Source organism: Castor canadensis, chromosome 12, assembly GCF_047511655.1.
Source record: "Castor canadensis chromosome 12, mCasCan1.hap1v2, whole genome shotgun sequence".
Classification (NCBI taxonomy): domain Eukaryota; kingdom Metazoa; phylum Chordata; class Mammalia; order Rodentia; family Castoridae; genus Castor; species Castor canadensis.
The window spans coordinates 47,516,237-47,535,117 of record NC_133397.1 but is presented as its reverse complement, the minus strand read 5'-3'; the positions used below and the strand labels follow the sequence as shown (position 1 = coordinate 47,535,117).

At 39.6% G+C, this 18,881-nt stretch overlaps 1 protein-coding gene across 13 annotated transcripts in view; it reads right to left on the bottom strand.

The window, feature by feature from the left end:
- The window catches only part of Eml6 (EMAP like 6), a 258,414-nt gene that overhangs the window by 76,229 nt on the left and 163,304 nt on the right, over window positions 1-18,881 (bottom strand). For all 13 annotated transcript variants that reach the window (XR_012439685.1, XR_012439686.1, XR_012439688.1 and 10 more), the window contains exons 13-16: window positions 18,717-18,835; window positions 16,489-16,675; window positions 14,243-14,348; window positions 5,805-5,898 (exon numbers count right to left, since the gene is read on the bottom strand). Coding sequence is in view for 9 of the 13 variants with exons in the window: in XM_074049718.1 (XP_073905819.1) it covers window positions 5,805-5,898; window positions 14,243-14,348; window positions 16,489-16,675; window positions 18,717-18,835 (506 nt within the window). In the remaining 4 variants the exon portion in view is untranslated. The remainder of the gene's footprint in view (window positions 1-5,804; window positions 5,899-14,242; window positions 14,349-16,488; window positions 16,676-18,716; window positions 18,836-18,881) is intronic.

Below are 18,881 nucleotides of genomic sequence, written 5' to 3'. Positions count from 1 at the left end.
CAGTGAAACTAGTGTCTATGATATTACCATGGATACATGCCAATGTACATTTATCCAAACCTCTATGTACAGCACCACGAGTGAACTCTAACATGACCTATGGACTGTCACCATAAGTTGATCAATTGTAATAAATAAACTACTTTGGTAGCGGATGGTGATAGTGGAGTCCATGTGTGTGTGGAGGCTGGGTATATAGGAACTATGTGTTTTCTGCTCAATTTTGCGATGGTCATAAAATTGCTGTAAAAAATAAAGTCTATTTCAAAGGAGAAAGAAATAAATGGTGTTTGGCACTCCTCGATAGCCATATTGAAAAACAATCAAGTTGGACCTGTATCTTACAACAAATACAGGATAATTTCTGACTGCTTGAGGGATCTAAAATGTAAAAAGAATGAGCATAGAAGATTAGAAAAAAAATTACAGGTGATTTCCATATGATGTGGGAATGGGTAATACTTTTTTGTCACCTAAAACCCCAAAGCAAAGGATAAGACAGATAAATATGACCACATAGGAATGAAAACTATGGGTATGGCTCAAGTAGGAGAGCACTTGCCTAGCAAGTGTGAAGTCCTAATTTCAAGCCCAAGCACTGTGAAAAAATAAAATAAAAACACTAGAGCCATAATTTGAAAGAAAAAGGTTTAAGCCGAGTGCCAGTGGCCCGTGTCTATAATGACATGCAAGCTACTTGGGAGGCTGAGATCTGGAGGATTGAAGTTCAAGGCCAGCATGTGTAAAAAATTTTGTGAGACTCCCCACCTCAACAACAAAACTGGCTATGGTGGGCATGCTTGTCATCCCAGCCAGTGTGGAAAGCATAAATAGGAGGATTGTGATTTGGGCCAGCCTGGGTAAAAAAATGAGACCCTATTTCCAAAACAGCCAGAGTAAGAAGGGCTGGAGGTATAAGAGTGACTGCTTAGTAAGCCAAAGCCCTGACTCCACATCCCAGTACTACCAAAAAACAATAAAAGGGTTTAGAGAAAATGTGCTAACACAAACAGTAGATATGAATCAGATAACCATAAAGTATCCAAAGATTTCTGTCTTTTTTCTTTCTCATTTTTTTCGTGGTGGAGGTGGTACTGAAGTTTGAGCTCAGGGCTTCATACTACAGGCACTCCACTACTTAAGCCCTTTCAACGATTTCTTGATTGATAGAAAATCCCCACAGACTCTAAACCACTGATACATACTTTGGAAAGAAGCTAGAGAAAACCAAAATGGGAAGTAAGAACAAATATAACAAATAAAATTCCTGAAGAGAACATTTTTTTTTTTGCTCATGTCTGTACAATGTCAAACATTTGAAAGTCTTTTTTGAGGAACTTTTTAGTTTTCATCTAATTTTTTACTGCCATAAAAACACCAATGTTGTTTTTGCTGTGATTAAAGTTCTAAACTGATTAATGATAGCATATAACTATTTAGCAAATGTCAACACTGAAACAAAGAGTAAGTCTGTTATTTTTCTTTTAAACACTTGTTAAAATTTCAGGGAATCTTGTTTGGGAGTGGATACCAGGGGGAGGGGGAGGGCAAAAGGAAAGGTGAAGGAGAGCAAATGTGGTGGAAGTATTTTGTATTCATGTATGAAAACAGAACAATGAAACCTGTTGGAAGTGTTTTAAGATTGAGAGGAAGGGGAATAAAGGAAAAAGATAGAGGGGGTAAATCTAATTTAGGTATATTGTAAACACTTGTGTAAATGTCACAATGTACCCCTTTTATAGCTATAATATGCTAATTTAAAGAGACACATGGAGGGAAAATGTCCTTAGTTAATAGAACACAAAGTTGTATAATCAATATTAATAAAATTCTCCTTAAAAATAGAAAAATTTCAGGGAAGTTGCATATAACTCTGTGTGTGTGTGTGTGTGTGTTAGAGAAAGAGAGAGAGAGAGACAGAGAGGCAGAGAGGGAGAGAGAGAGAGAGAGAGACTGAAAGAGACAGAGACAGCGAGAAGAGTTTTAGGTCCTAAACTGAGAAAATAAGAATGGAGAAGACTCTACTACTGTCCTACTACAGAACAACTCTTCATGCCTGGGTCACAAGTAATTTGCAATGCCAGGTCTCATGAACCCTTTCAGAAAGCACAGGAGAAAGGGAAAGAAGGGTCCACACCTTCCATTCAGACCCTTCTGTTTGCAGAGAGGCTCAGTCCTGGTTGTGACTTTCTCTTTGCATGAAGCTATCCAGTAACAGGAGGGTTAAATGAATTTTTGGTTTATACCCCTCTACAAAGAAGACTTAAAATGGCTTTTATTATCTAGAATAACCATGGCATATAAATTAGAAGATGGTGAGTGATATGTTGGTGAGTGAGAAAAGCCAGTTACAGAGAAATATGCACAATATCCCATACCTAAATAAAAATGAATAAGGTATGAGAAGAACATATACTAAAAACACATGCTGAAATGTTAACTACAACTTCGTCTAGGTAGACGAATTAGAGATGGTTCTCATTTTCTTCGTGGTGCCTTTCTGTGTTTTCTTATTTTTCTATAATGATCATGTATTATTTTGCAAACAGAAAAAGAATACATGTTTTTGAGGAGAGTGAACATAGTACCAATATAATATGCATGAAGCTCTGTCATATTCAGTAAATGCACATGGTGTAGAGAACAAAAATAGACCAGGCAATGAAGCTAATATAGAAAGTCTTATCCCGAAGTTCCATCAACACGAGGAAAGAAAACTCTGAGATGTTCATGGAGAGGAGGAGAAACAGCCAAGGGCCCAAAACAACAAAAGACCATTTCACATTCCTGAATGTACATTAAAACCCCACCTTCAATCCTGCCATTGTGGCCCCAGGTCCCGCTGCGTCCTGCTTTACAACTCCAGCCAATCCAGAAGCAACAATGACTTCTCTTTAGGGACTGTCCTCTTACTCCAAAGCTGTCCCCATTGCTCTTCCTGCTAACTGCCTCTCTAACGATAACCAGTGAGGGGTTCACATCAACAATGTATACATTCCTTCCCAGATTTCTGTTATACCTGTGTTCTTGTTCCAGGTCCAGTGGACATTTTTCATCTGCCATTTAGTCTTGTCCTTGTACCTGGTCCTTTCTCTGGCTAGCTGTTGCAGTTTCATAAGCTCTCTTATTTCAGAGATGTCTCCCACTAAGGAGTTTGGTTTGACACTGCTCTATGCGGGCCTAGCTCTGGCCCTAAGCTCTCTCACAGCAAACTACTTCAGATTGACCTTGGATGTATTCTTGCTAAGCAACATGACAACTATACCCTTTGGCCTAAGATCCAACCTGTTCAAACTTCTGAGGCAAAGCACATCAGTAATAACTAGTCATGGTCCCCCACAGTCATGTCACCAGAGCAATAAATCTAAATAAAGAAGCAGAGAGGTGCCTGATGTCTCCTTATTCTGCCTCAGTGGTCTCTGACATTAGTTCATCTATCTACTTCGTGGTTTCTGAATGGGTCACTTGTATATTAGGCTAAAATGTAACCAATCGATACGAGGAAAATGGTTGAAAAGTCCCTTTCTAAATGAGGTGACAATTAGCAGAGATATCGCTCACATAAATTGGATGGAGTCTCTCAGGAATTGGGGAAGATCTCTATGTTGCCATTTCTGATTCTCTTTCTGAGTTGATAAAGAGGAGACTCATTTAAACATTTTCAAATGAGGGGTGACTTCATGAGCACAAGAGTTGTGCAGTTGGTACACAGTGGCACTGGGCACCAGCTGCATTGCCTGCGATGCCATCTCGGCTATGGACTGTGTCCCTCCCCTCTGGGGACATTTCCCATCCTGAGTGAGGACACTGTTGTGGAACAACTGCCTTGCCAGAAGCAGGTTTTCTGTGGCAATGACTGAGAGAGACATAGCAGTGCAAAGTGAGGGGTGGAATCAAGTCAGTTATTTTTCTGAGTGTGAATTAGATCCTTTTGAAAACTAAGAGAGCGAACTCTTCCTAGAAGTCAGGAAAGGACAATTCCATAAGTATTACTCCTTTGTCACATCTTTAAAGCACCTGGTTTAGTTTTTTGTTGTTGTTGTTGTTGTTGTTGTTGTTTAAGACAGGGTCTAGAACTCGAGATCTTCTTGTCTCAACCTTCAGAGTGCTGGGATTACAGCTGTGAGCTACCATGCACAGCTTAAGACACTGTTTTACAGTTCCTATCTAGCTCAGCATTCTCAAAGCCATAAATAGAATTTCTACTTAATTGTCTTGTTGGTTATTCATATATTCATGTAAACATTATTATTGATATTATACAAGTTGTATTTATATAAATATTTTTATTTACATTTATATGTAAATACAAGATTAAAGTCTAGTATTCTTCCAAAGAGTTTTAAGAATCCCTGATGTTTCTCTTGGGAAAGAGCCCAATTAATGCCATAACTGCAGAACTGTTCTCTGAGGACAATTCTTTCTGTAGGTTCTCTGTTTGGGGAATGGGTCACAGCCCTGGGAGCAATCCCAACTATAAATTGTCTCACTAACAGAATGGTGTGAAGTTGCTTTGTGTTAATTAGACACAGTGATACCATTTGGCAAGAATATATACTTTTTTGATTCCTTCCATTTCTATTAATGTTTCTGGCATGTAACTATTGAGCCACCAAAACAGCAGAAGGTTTTCCAGCAGGAAAATTCCATTTCTGCCATTCTTTAAATGCAGACAGGTGCTTTTCCTGAGATTACCTGTAAATGCAGATAGTATGCTACCAGAAATAGGAAATGAAAACTCAGTATTTAGTGCAGGAGAAAACCAGAGCTCTGAGTAGGAGCTGAATCCCAGTCTGAGAGAGGAGTGGCCCAACAGCAGGGGTAGTGGAAAGAGAGCACAGAAGAGAAAGGGCATGCACCACTGCCAGGACTTCCCTCTCCACAGCAGTCATCAGAAGCTGCTCTTTCTCCTGAGAAGATCGGCTGCAGTCCCACAGACTCCATCTGCTGCTCCCCTACCTCCAGCAATTTATAGCTCTTCATTTACAGAACTGACCTGTCAAAAAACTTTATTCCTACTTAACACTGTAGAGGACAATATTAATTTAAAAAGCTAATATTGGCCATTAACTGTTTTGCAAGACAGACAGGACGCTGGTAATGCAAGGAAGAGCCAGGCGGGAGGCATGACACCATGCCTGGGCAATAAGTGTTGCTGGGCCACGTGTGGCTGCCAAGGATCTTGACCTCTGACCCGGGCAGGGCATGTGGCTGAGCTGGACGTGAGCAGCAGTGGAAAGTCCTGCTGGACCAAATGCTGATTCAGCAGGGTGGAGGCCGGCTCAGGCAGAGCAGGTGGTCTATAAACAGCAGTTGTCCTGCAGAGTCTATTTATAAGATGCAGAGATTAGAGAAACAATTTGCCTGCTCTGAAAGCAAGTGACAGATGCACACGATGGTGGCTCCTTTCCAGCACACCACAGCCTCATGACTCTGGTGACATTGACAACCCTTCACATATGCTAAGGCAGAGGAAAAACAAGGGGTGAGCTTGAGCCTGAGAAAAGCTGCTTTTCTGCTGCTAGGAAAGGCTTTGATAGAGATAATACAAATATTGCTGAAAACAAAGTGATGAAGAGTTCTCTGGGAAGCATTCCAGAATTTTCTAATTTCCTACAAGCACTAACTGCTATACATGAGGTTTGACTCCAGGACACAGGGCACTAAGTTTTCACTTAGGCGTTAAGCTTTCTACGTGAATTTCATCTGAGCTTGAAGATAAAATCTTAGCAGAAAATGAAAATAATCGCCCTCTACCAGAGCATGGTAGCAGAAGATGCAGTCAGAGCCCGGCAGCTTCTTACCTGGTCGTGGCTATCTTTTCTCCCTTTTTCCAGTCCCAAAATACAATACTGTGAAAGTCGTCTAAACCAACTGACACCAGACATTTTCCATCGGCTGTATGAAAACAATACAAATGTCAAATAACTATTTCTCCAATGGAAAACAAAAACATTTCATATACTGCAAAGAAGAAGAAGAAATTGATCTTTACAATACTCTTCAGGCTCAAATACATTAGAAATATACAGTAAAGGGACTGCGCAGGATGGAATGCGTGACCAGGAATATCAAGCTTCCTAATACATGACTGCTTGCTGAAGCCAGTAGTGACCTGATATTCCAACATAAGACACAGTTATGGAGGAGTCTTCTCAGAGAAGTCACAAAATCTTGTCTATTCTGTGATAGGCAAGCCTTACAACCTTTACTGGGAGAGCTACTTGGCTTTGTGACTCTGAGTTCATTTCCAACTCCAAAAACCTGATTTTGATTTAACTCTCTAAGATAAAAGGATTTCAGAAACAAATTTTAACTTAAAAAGTTCTTTCAAAAGATAATTTTACAGGCCAGGGGTGTAGCTCAAGTGATAGAGCATCTACCTAGCAAGTGCAAGGCACTGAGTTCAAAACCCAGTACTGCCAAAAAAAGAATGGTAATTTTAAACTTTTAACTTCTTATTTTCCCTATTTCAAATGTTACAGGACACTAAAAAAGTATGGATAAAGAAAAATTTAAATCTTCCCAATTTCTAGGCCTACATTTGATGTGTAGATTACCAGTCTTTTTCTCTACATAAATGTCCTTTAATAAAATAAAAGCAGGGTCATGGGTGTACAACCTGCCACCTAATCTTTACATCTATTATATCATCCACATTTTTCTTATTAAATATTTATAGTACTGTCAATGATTATTAGAATTTGGACATCTAGGCTATTCTTCCCTTAAATTTTTAAGTATTAATTTGTTTTTTCCCTCTGCAGAAGAGGTGCAGTCAGTAAGCTTTTCCTTTGCTGCCTCATCACAAGGCCAGACTCAGAGAAGCATCTCAGGGTTAGTCTCCTGCCGTCAGCTATGCAGTTGCTCAGAGATGGGTGACCTAGCTCTTCTGCATCAGTTTATCAAGATCTCTTCTCTCACTGCAGAGGACTAGACATTAGGGTAAGGCAACAGAAGTACGTGATACACTGTTTCCCTGCGCCCATTGGTCCTCTCAGGATCTCAACTATTACTTTCAAAGGCAGGCCTTGGGTAGACTCCAAATTCAGGTTGTCAAGTAAAATAAAAGAAGCCTTATCAAACTGGAATTTCAGATAACCACTGAACAATTCTTTAGTATAAGCATGTCCCATGCAATATTTATATCTGCATTGCATACTTGTATTGCAGGGAACATATTTATGTTAAAATTCACTTATCAGAAATTCAAATTTAATTGGGCCCCTGAATTTTTATTGGCTAAATCTGGCAACTGTACCCATACCTGGAGTGCTAACTGAGCCCCACCCTTTGACTGCCTATGCTTATGCAAAGATCCTCTTCTAACCAAATGGAAATGATGGTCACTCCTCCTTGTCTGGAGGAAGGAGGTGAGAAAAAGAAATGAAGAATCTGGCTTAACAAACCAAGTCTTCCCCAGCCCTCAACCACTACACTAAATATTAGTCAAGGATTTAAAGGTTACATGAACCCTTTCAAGCTACAAGGCTAAAGCATTTCATGAAGACAGTAACACTTTCCTGAAGGATTAAATCACCACCAGGTGATTACTATGATAAGTCCTTATGTTTAAATGCCACCAGGCCTTAAGTTGTAAGGTGTCTTTCTAGGCAATCAGGAGAAGAGAAGGAAGCAGCAATGACTTTGTATGCATTACCAACATTATTACTTTTTCTGTATCCTTAGACCAGCCTGGCTGTGTTCTATGTTACATGCTTCTGTGCTTCGTGATTTTATTTTTGGTGTTTTCTCCCTCCCTTTTTAGATAACTTCTTTTAAGGCTCATGGCAATTGTATCACATTTCCTTTGTAATACTCACACTGAGCTGACTTTCATCAAATGCTGATGGTGGCAGTGACACTGAGGACAAGGAAGATGAAGATGGAAGATGCCTATGGGTGGTGTGAAGGGAAAGGAAATGTATTGCTATGTAGCTTTAAAAGCGTTAATATTTTCATTATCATCCCTTTTGAAAACATTGCACACATATTCAGTCTTTTTTTTAATTTGTTAATTCCAAAGTTTTGGTTGTCTTTTGAAAGTTGTGTAGCTATATTAATATGTTCTTATTGGGATGCAAGACATCTACACATTTAAAATGACAGCTTTTAGTTTCTGTCTTCTGAAGAAGGCTAGGGTAAGTGATTTTTTCGGGGGAAATCTTTTTAGAATTTCAGGGGAAATTCTTTTTAGAATTTCTGCAAGGCCACATCAGCTTACCCTCACTTATGTGACCTTTCTACCCCAAGAGTATCCTGTCTGTGAGCAGCAAAGGAAAAAAAACAGTGCAAATTCCAAATAGTTACTCCTCTCCTTTGGGAACTTTTCCTGAATCCTGCAGAGGTAAGTTATTTACTTCTACATGCCACACAGTTTGGAAATATATTTGGCTATTTTCATTTTTTTCCTGATTCTGATTTTCATTTCACCTGCTTTGACCTTAGCTTTGAAAATCTATTGTTCCCAGACCAGTTACTTATTTTTTATTTTTGGCCATATTTTTAGAGTCAAAATAATGCCCTTTCAAATCCTTCCAGTCACAGTGTGGATTAATTATGGATGGTTGTGACATAGTCCAGAAATAATTCTAAGGCACTTAATGTCAACAGTAAAGGGCAAATTAGAAAGAGAAAATTTTTATTCAGACAATTACAACTTGGTCCTCCTATTCAGGGCTCATTAAAGATGCATAAGCTTTCTCATTCGAGCACAATGAAGTCACCTTAGTCTTAGATGTGCCCTTAAGAAATCACTATTAGTCCATGAATGTTTAAAAAAATCCATGGGTGGTATTTAGGCTAGAAAATATTTATGTGGCTGAACTTTTCTCTTTCTAATCTATTCACGTGGAAGCATGAAGATGGCTTACCTTACACAACAAGGGGATTGGACTTTGAGCACATGATAAAAGCTTTAGCACACAAGGGAGGGGTGAGGATAGGTAAGACACCTAAAAAACTAGCTAGCATTTGTTGCCCTCAACGCAGAGAAACTAAAGCAGATACCTTAAAAGCAACTGAGGCCAATAGGAAAAGGGGACCAGGAACTAGAGAAAAGGTGAGATCAAAAAGAATTAACCTAGAAGGTAACACACACGCACAGGAAATTAATGTGAGTCAACTCCCTGTATAACTATCCTTATCTCAACCAGCAAAAACCCTGTTCCTTCCTATTATTGCTTATACTGTCTCTTCAACAAAATGAGAGATAAGGGCAAAATAGTTTCTGCCGGGTATTAAGGGGAAGGGGGGGAGAGGGAGGGAGGGGGTGGAGTGGGTGGTAAGGGAGGGGGTGGGGGCAGGGAGGAGAAATGACCCAAGCCTCGTATGCACATATGAATAATAAAACAATTAAAAAAAAAAAGATGGCTTCCCTTTCCCTAGAAGATGCTAATTGAAGAGTTAAAAGAGCTGCTCAATTAAGTGAGATAAGGATTGGTGAGTGACTCAAGCAGTAAGAGCACCTGCCTAGTAAGTATGAGGCCCTGAGTTCAAACTCCAGTGCTGCCAAGAAAAAAAAAAGTAGTAAGTAGGATACAAGGCCCACTTTCTTGTCTACATATTCCAGAATTATAGGTCACGTTGAAAGAAATGTTTTTGAGTAAAAATGTCTTCTTTTATTTGCTTTAGAAAAGTGGCAAAAACAGATTGCTCTAAACCCCTTCATTTAATTGCTTATTTGTTGTTTTGCATTTGCATTATGTGTCTGCTTTATATTTCCAGGACAATTTATTTCTCTAACATAAGGCAAATATTTGCAGCTCTCCAATGAGAACCCCCCCCACACCATTCACAAAAGACAGGTAGCTGTGGGGGCACAGAGCATTAATTAAGTTGGTGTCCTGTTGATACCAGCTAAACAGTCTCTTGACTTGAGCTACTGACTTTCCTGTCCATTTCCAAAAGAAAGCTAAGACTGTCTCTCTCATATTTTAGATTAGTGTGAAATTCAGGGCTATTCCAGAACAGGGGTCTCTTCTCATGGAGAAGGAGGTGGTGTCCCCATGGTGACCTCTAAGCACAAAAGGGAGCAGGGCAAGAATCAGGGAAGAGAGTGCGCACACAGAATGTTCCATGTGTGACTCCTGTGCTTTCAAAGTCCACATTGGCCCTGGTGGAAGGCGGGGGTAAGAGATTGAGGACAGAGGAGAGAGAATTTCCAGCATACTTCCTGCCAGCTGACAATCTTGTATGACTTTCACCTTGAACTGAGAGCCAGGAGACTTGGGCTCTAGCTCTGGACCTGCCTTGCACCTCAGCCACACCAACAAACTCTCCATCTCCATCCTTGGCTAGCAGGTGTAAATTTAAAGTGACATCATTATAACACAAAGTGTTGTCAACAGAAATGAAACCAAAGAGGCCTCAGCGGCTTTAAGTGTCACCATAGGGACCAATGGATCAATCAGCTACCACAAATCATCTGCATGTAACCATTCCTGATGATGAATCACATGTGACAGACCTTGGTGAAAGTTTTCCTGATATTCCTTAATATTAGTACTTTCTAAACTACCTAAACTTTCTAAAATACCAACTAGATTCCTTTCTGCCAATTATATATGCAAATTTTCCATAACTGAAAACAATGTATTTGCCAAATAAATGGGCTCTTCCCTAGTAATTGTTATCTGGGGAACAGAGATGGAATTATTAAAGTCAAAATGGACTTCTTATGCCCAAAACTCTTCACACCTGAGAATTTCTTTATTTGCCTATGACAGGGATTAAGAGCAGGGACAGAATCAGTTCCCTTCCCCACCTCTTCCTAGCCTATCTGGTTTCCATACTGGGCCAACAATCTGCAGGGCTGCCTTCTGAGGCAAAGATATCTAAAATCACTTAATCTCTTATTCTTTTTTCTCTAAAACTAATAAGCCCAGGCGAGGTGTGAGCTTCCTGAAATGCAGACACCAGGCTACGGGGTACCAGCTCACTGCCACCAACTCATCTCATAATTAAGGTCGTTGATCCTTTGTCTGAAGATATTTAAGTAAGTAATTTCCTTTGATTCTTCTAAATATAAAAACCAGAAAACTAAATACTCTATAGAATACCCTGATTATGAAATTCTACTTATATTCCTTTAAATTTCCTGTCACTTTGTTAATATTCATACATTCATTTTCATATAAAATCAATGATAGATAGTATTTTGAGTTCTATTTTTCTTTTACTTAATTTGATACATAGAAATGTGCATGAAATATACATAGCTCATCTACTTGACATTTTAAATTATAGCTTTTATTAAAAACACTGCCAAACTGTTTGGCAGAATTAGAGTCAATGTTCAGTGTGCCAGAAGCATGGTTATATTGGATCCTGTAATCATGTAGCCTTTATTATTTTTATTTACATTTGCTACTTGAGTGTCTGGCCACTTTTCTAAAGCACACTTATTTATATTAAGTACATGCATATGTATGTGTTAGCAAAGTCAATTTTAGGAAAAGGGTAGTTTGGCCATTGAGGAATAGGATTATGGGGAGAAAAAGCAGAGGAAGTTCATTTGGGTCTTTGGGATAGAGCCCCTTGTGAAGTAAAATTACAGGTTCATTTTAGGTTTTCCTGCTTTATCAAGGACACATGGCACACCTATTTTTATTTTCATTTTTTATTTTTTTTATTGTTTTATTATTCATATGTGCATACAAGGCTTGGGTCATTTCTCCCCCCTGCCCCCACCCCCGCCCTTACCACCCACTCCGCCCCCTCCCTCTCCCCCCCATCCCCTCAATACCTGGCAGAAACTATTTTGCCTTATCTCTAATTTTATTGAAGAGAGAGTATAAGCAATAATAGGAAGGAACAAGGGTTTTTGCTAGTTGAGATAAGGATAGCTATACAGGGAGTTGACTCACATTAATTTCCTGTGCGTGGGTGTTACCTTCTAGGTTAATTCTTTTTGATCTCACCTTTTCTCTAGTTCCTGGTCCCCTTTTCCTATTGGCCTCAGTTGCTTTTAAGGTATCTGCTTTAGTTTCTCTGCGTTGAGGGCAACAAATGCTAGCTAATTTTTTAGGTGTCTTACCTATCCTCACCCCTCCCTTGTGTGCTCTCGCTTTTATCATGTGCTCAAGGTCCAATCCCATTGTTGTGTTTGCCCTTGATCTAATGTCCACATATGAGGGAGAACATATGATTTTTGGTCTTTTGGGCCAGGCTAACCTCACTCAGAATGATGTTCTTCAATTCCATGCATTTACCAGTGAATGATAACATTTTGTTCTTCTTCATGACTGCATAAAATTCCATTGTGTATAAATACCACATTTTCTTGATCCATTCGTCAGTAGTGGGGCATCTTGGCTGTTTCCATAACTTGGCTATTGTGAGGCACACCTATTTTTAAACTGCATGTCCAAACTTCTGGAAGCTTAAGGACTTTGGATTCACTGTTAACCGAGGATGTCATCTGAGCCTTCACCCTGTAGGTGTGTGTTGAGCAGTTTTCTCTCCCTCAATACTCAGGCCTTCTCCTGCTTCACAGGCCCACCAATGTACATGTGAACTGCTAGCCTCCATTTTACTAAGTCACTACCACAGGAGGGAGTTCTTCACATTTCACATTTCAATTCAATTATAGGACAATTCACATTTGTATAGTGATTTACAGTATGTAAGAATACTGCCCTATGTTGCATTGTTTAAAGAATAAAGATAATTTTCATCCAAAATATGGTTTGCAATGTGAAGTTCTGGTAGACAGAGCTCATTAAGCAAAACCTCAACTGTTCACTCATCCACAACATTTTTTTTGGCAGTACTAGGGTTTGAACTTAGGGCCTTGCACTTGCTAGGAAGGCACTCTTCTGTCACACCTCAGCCCTTTTTGCTTTGGTTATTTTTGAGATAGTGTCTTGTTTTATGCATGGGCCAGACTGGACTGCAATCTTCCTGTTTATGATTCCCACATAGCTGAGATGACAGGTGTGTACCACCATGCCCAGCTTTTATTGGTTGAGATGGGGTCTTGAGAACTTTTTGCCTGGGCTGGCCTTGAACCTCAATCCTTCTGATCTCCACCTTCCAAATAACTGAAATTATAGGAATGAGCCACAGTACTTGACCCATCCACAACATTTTCTACATCCACAACACCACACCATGTACGGTAGGAACAGAGATAGATTCTCCTCCACACATAAGTTTATTGTATGTGCTGTGCACAAGCAATACTGACAAAAATAAATCCTGCACCACATGGCCTCAGACAGGTGCCATGAAAGCAATGACAACAAGGGACTAAGGGATACAGAAGAAGGGACAGATTATTTCTTCCAGAAAGGATGGAGGACTTTAGCTGACACATAGGAACACAGGCAGGGGACAGAAATGCATGCAGGCTTTATGGGTAGAGGAGCATGAATGAGTTAGGGGGTGAAATGCTGCAAAGGACGTCAGGGTCAAGTCAGGGAAGGACATGAATTTCTAACAAGGGGAGTCCATGGCAGTAATGCTAACTTATAGTCAACAGTCCAGAAAACTCTAGACATGGGAGGATGGACTAGAAGAAGTGGGGATGGAATCAGAGACCAGCATGACTACCATATCATGGATGAGAGGATGAAGACCTGAACAAGGGGAGGAAGGGACAGAGAACGGAGTTGTGGAGTCATATGGGATTTCTACATAAAATCAGTTTTATGTAGAAAGTTGAGGTGTTCTTTTGCTGCTCTAATTTCTATAATAGAGATTATTAAAAATTTCTAGTTAATAACATCTTTTGTGATAGACCCTCATTCTCAGATTCTAGCTTAAAGAAAACTTGTGCTAAAGAAAACTGCACTCATCAGTTAACATTTTTATAGTACTATGTTCAAATTTTAAATTAAGGAGAGGAAGGCTTCAGTTCTATTTTTTCAACAGGAAATTTGTTTCCAAAACAGTGTTATGAAGAAGCCCTTTGTAGAGGATTTGCAACCCTCCCTCTAGTTCATATTTCAAGTCAGAAGCAATGCACACCCACTTATTTGGAGATGAAATTGGTGCTCTGAGTCAATGCCAGACCTTTGCAACTGAGCCATTCAGGCGCAACGGCTGCTCTGGATTCCAACTTGCCCAAGCTGAGGCAGAGCTCAGTGTAAGCTCGTCATATGGGACTCCTACCCTGATGTTAGGTAGCTGACATCCAAAGAGCTTACTAACCTCATTATAAACAGAAATCAATCAAGTGGGAAAATGGTTTTTAACAAATGAATGATAGACCACCTGTCAGTGACCCTAGTGTGCTTACCTGAAAAATCAAGTGCGCACACTCCTCTCTGATGCTGTCCTTTCAACAGTGACAAGCATTTTAGAGTCTGTGTGTCCCACACATGAATAGCTGCATCTCTTCCAACCTGAAACAACAGCATGAGTGTTAAGTTCCAGCAGAACTGGTGTATGGCTCCCAATTTAGGGACAGACCTTTTTTGGTTTTGTTTCTATTTTTATTACTACTTTTAATTTTTTCTTTGGCAATCCTGAGTTTGAACTCAGGGCCTCACACTTGCTAGGCAGGCACTCTACCACTTGAGTCACATTCCCAGCTCCTTTTTTTTTTTTTTTGGATAGGGTCTCTCATTTTTGTTCAAGAATAGCCTCAGATTGCAATCCTCCTGCTTATGCCTTCCACCTAGGTGGGATTACAGAAATGAACCACCAAGCCCAACTTATTTGTTGAGATGGGATCTCGCTAACTTTTTGCTTGGACTGGCCTCAAATTGCAATCCTCCTGATCTCAGCCTCCCAAGTAGCTAGAATTACAGGCATGAGCCACAGGTATCCAGCTAGTTAAGAGACTTTTAAGACTCCACTTCCAATGTCTACTTTCTTTCTCCTGACTTCTCATGTGTCACAAGTGTCCACTTCTTGGTCAAGGAAGTCACCTATTTGTTGTCATGACACTATGCACAAAATTCTTCTACCCATTCTCAATTATTTCATCCTCCTCCTAGAAGGGCCTGACTCTGCTTCTCTTCCTGAGAAATAAAAGTTGCATGGCTTGACTATCTGTCATTAAAATGGATTGCCCTTGTGAGCATATAATCATGTGATATCAAACAACAGAGAAAATTAAAATAGTAAAGTGATTTCCCTTACTTATAACACACAGGGAAAGAGCCCTATTGGGTATGATAACTTCAAAACATAGAACTGGAGGTAAGACCACAGGCATAGCTGAGCAGAACCCAAGCAACCCTCCTGCCCCATCACACACCACTCCCACCAGTGGCTGCTAGCACACCGCTCGCTCATAGCCCAGCAGTGACAGTAGTGAGTGTGGTGTCTCCTCAGGGGTGTAAAAATCTATCTCTGGTTTTTACTTTCAAAAGAAAGGAATTAAATGCTCATGAACCAAGCACAATCTGTTTATGAGACAGGCAAAAATGTAAATGCATGTGAAAAGGCAAAGCAGTGACCACTTCCTGTGAAACTCCAGACAGGTGGCCTACAGCTGAGTGGGTAGCAAGTCACAGAAACCAGTGGTTCCTACCTTTGGGGGTTTGCAATCCTCTCACAATCATGTGAAAGCTAGCAATCCCTTGTCCCCCTCACCCCCTATGCATATTTCTATGGGTTGACCCCCTTCATGCTCTTGATTTCATCTGTGGATCTCATGAACCCCAGGTTATGGACCCCATTCAAAAACTTCTACCATCTGTATGTCAAATCTCAGACACAGTCAGGTTTAGTCAACTCCTGTCAACCTTTGACATAGTACCAAGAGATTTTTCTTGGAATTTGCAATTTAGACATTGAATATTAGTTGTAATATTACCCACAATTAAAAGTTTGTGATAAAACTGAACAAAAATGAAATGTGCACATTTGAGAAAAACAGTAAATTAAGAATACTTTGATAATTTTACCATTTTCCCAGCAAGATAATATACTTGCGTTTAATAGATTCTCTGTTCACTAAATTGACTCTTTTGCACTTCCCTCTCCACTGCAAAATGCCTTGGTTTTTGAGTAGCTTTTCAATCACAGACTCAAGTCAAGATTTGGGCATTCCAAAAGCAATTCAGATAAAATTTAGGGCTTTTTTTTTTAAGGCTACACTATAAAGTGATAAATTAACTAAAATTCTTACAACTTTTAAGTTTTACAAAAATTACTACAATCTAGATGTTATAATATTTAAAATATGGTTTATTCAATAAATATTTGGTGAGTATCTAGGATATTCTATGTACCAGGTATACAGTGATGAGGAAATATATAAAGTTATTCCTTTATTAAAGAGTCACTATCTTTGCTAGTCCCATTCGGATTTCATCACTTCAGGAGAGTTCCTCAGGGTTTCCCAGTGGTGCTAGAATGCATTGCTTGATTCTCCCATTGTTATGAAACGATCCAATGTTCACTGACCCTTCAGCATCCTGTCCCATATTTATTTCTACCAAATCTTTCTCGACTTTCTCACCTGTAAACTGGATTCAAAATTAAATGCCCTCTCTTTGGTTAGGCCTCCAGTCTTAGAGAGGAGAGACGCACCTGTCCAGTGGCCACGTAGTCCTTCACTGGATGGATAGTCAGGCTCAGAATGTCATCATCATGCCCCAGGTACAGCCTCTGGGAGTGTTGCTGCCTGTTGTACACGACAGCAACTGCCGCAATGTGATAGACCACCTCTCCCGCTTGCGTGTAGAACAGATTGTTTCTACAGTCGTAGCCTCTGTAACTAAAGCACAGGGCCAAGGAACACAGTGGTGGAGTGAGCAACAGATGGCTGGAGCAGGAGCTACCAGAGGTTACCAGAGGCAAAGCAAACATGCTAATGTGACACGCACGAGTGAGACCCAGGCATCCCCGCAGTGCAGAGGACAGAACTGCCAGATGGGGTGTTCCAGGGCCTCTGACGGCATGGGATGGCTTTCTAAGAGCACATGGGCACTGATCATCTTAACATTATCTGTTTCCAGATCCTCAACTACTCCTTTTAAAAGTCACCCTTCTGTAAACACCCTGTGACTAGGTTCCATCGAAGTGCCCTTTCACACTGCCCTTCGTCCTCTTTGGAGGTCACTCTCCTCCATCTGGAGTGTGGTGTATTACTTTGGGGTATGGAAACTTCCAGAGGCACTAAAATACAAAGTGATATAGCTCAAAAATACAAGTGAACAACTCTAAGTGACTGGTAAAGGGAACCTTTTGCAAATCAAGTGATCCCTAGTTCTTCGCTTGTTAACAAAACTGAACAAAGACTTAATTGAATAGCACTGATGGATTACTGTTTTTGTGACATATCAAAATCAAAATGTGATTTTTTGGCCTACAACATGGAAGGAATTTAAAGAACTGAGAAACATTGCTATGATAAGATTATTTCCATTCTCACCTACTTATTTATGAGAATAAACTCTCAGTGCTTATTACATTAAAAGGTGAAAAGTAGGAATAAACTCAATGCTAAGCTCTGCCATATTCTAGAAATAAGTGACACATATGCACTGATATCTGAACTGAAAAAAATCCTATATTATTAAAATAATTTCCAATTCAAGTTTTCTGTGCCTAACAATTAAATATAATTTATAATATCTATACTAATTTGGTCAAATTTTCCTATTAATAATTATAACAATCCAGGGCTGGCAGAGTGGTTCAGGGGGTAGATTACCTACCTAGCAGGCATGAGACCCTGAGTTCAAACCCCAGTACTGCCAAAACAAAATAAATAAATAACAATTCAATTTAAAAAATTAACAGAGTAGCATTGTCTAATCAAAATATAATGTGAGTCACATAGGTAATCAAATTTTTTTAGTTGCCACATGGAAAACACAGATGAATTTTGAGATTATTTTTTAACCCAGCACACTAATTATTATGTCAATATATCATCAACAAAAATACCTTAATGAGATAATATACTAAGGTAAAAATACCTTAATGAGATTTTATACTAAGTCTTGAAAATTGGTGTGCATTTTATATAGAGAGCACATCTCATTTTAGACTGGCCATGTTTAAGTACCTCATAACCATGTGCAGCTCATGGATACTGTCTTGGACAGAGAGTTGGAGGAAATAAAATTTATATTGAACTTTTTCTTGCAGAAGAAATGCTGCAGTAATTAAAAATTCACAAGCATAAAAACATAGTAGGGTAAATTTTACAGAGGCATTCAAATAGACATAAGAGTTTGAGTAGAAATATAAATTATATGAAATATTTTCCTGGGACAGAAGCACTTGTTCAGGTATTTTAAAATTGATAATAGTGGTAATGAAATATTTATGGCCTTTTTCAGTTCCATTGGATCCATTTAAATCATGAATGTATTTATAAGACACCAAATATATTTATATTCTTCTCAACCATATAAAGTTATATTGAAAAATTTTAGGTGCCAACTTAAAATGTGCAAAGGTATGTATAATTTAACAAGAGTCAAAACATGAAAACAACATTTGAAGACGACTAGGGTGGAGCCAGCAAACAGAGCAGGGGGTAGGGGAGTGGAGGAAGTAGAGATGGTGGTGAGGCAGCTGTGATGTGGCCACTGGCAGTGGGCACAGCTACAGCATTGAGTTACATAAAGTATGCAGGATCCAGAGGAAACTGGACAGAGTCACAGCTAAAATGTCAGCTTCAGGAATAACAGCAAAATGGAAAGCATATCCCTGAAAAGAGGGGACTTCTTCAGCCTGGCCATAAGGCTGATGACAGGCTTGGCAGAGCAGAGGAGGAAGCTCAGAGTCCCAGGACAGCCACTCACCCATGTATGAACTGGAGTTTCAAGCTGTCCTCTGGAGCCTTCTCCCGTTTGAGGAAGGGCACTGCATGGTTTTTCTCCTTACTTTGTTGCTTTAGCTGAGGTAGATCTTCTTTGTAAACCTTAAAGTACAACAGAAACATTCAGCTTAGCCCTCCATTTCCAGTT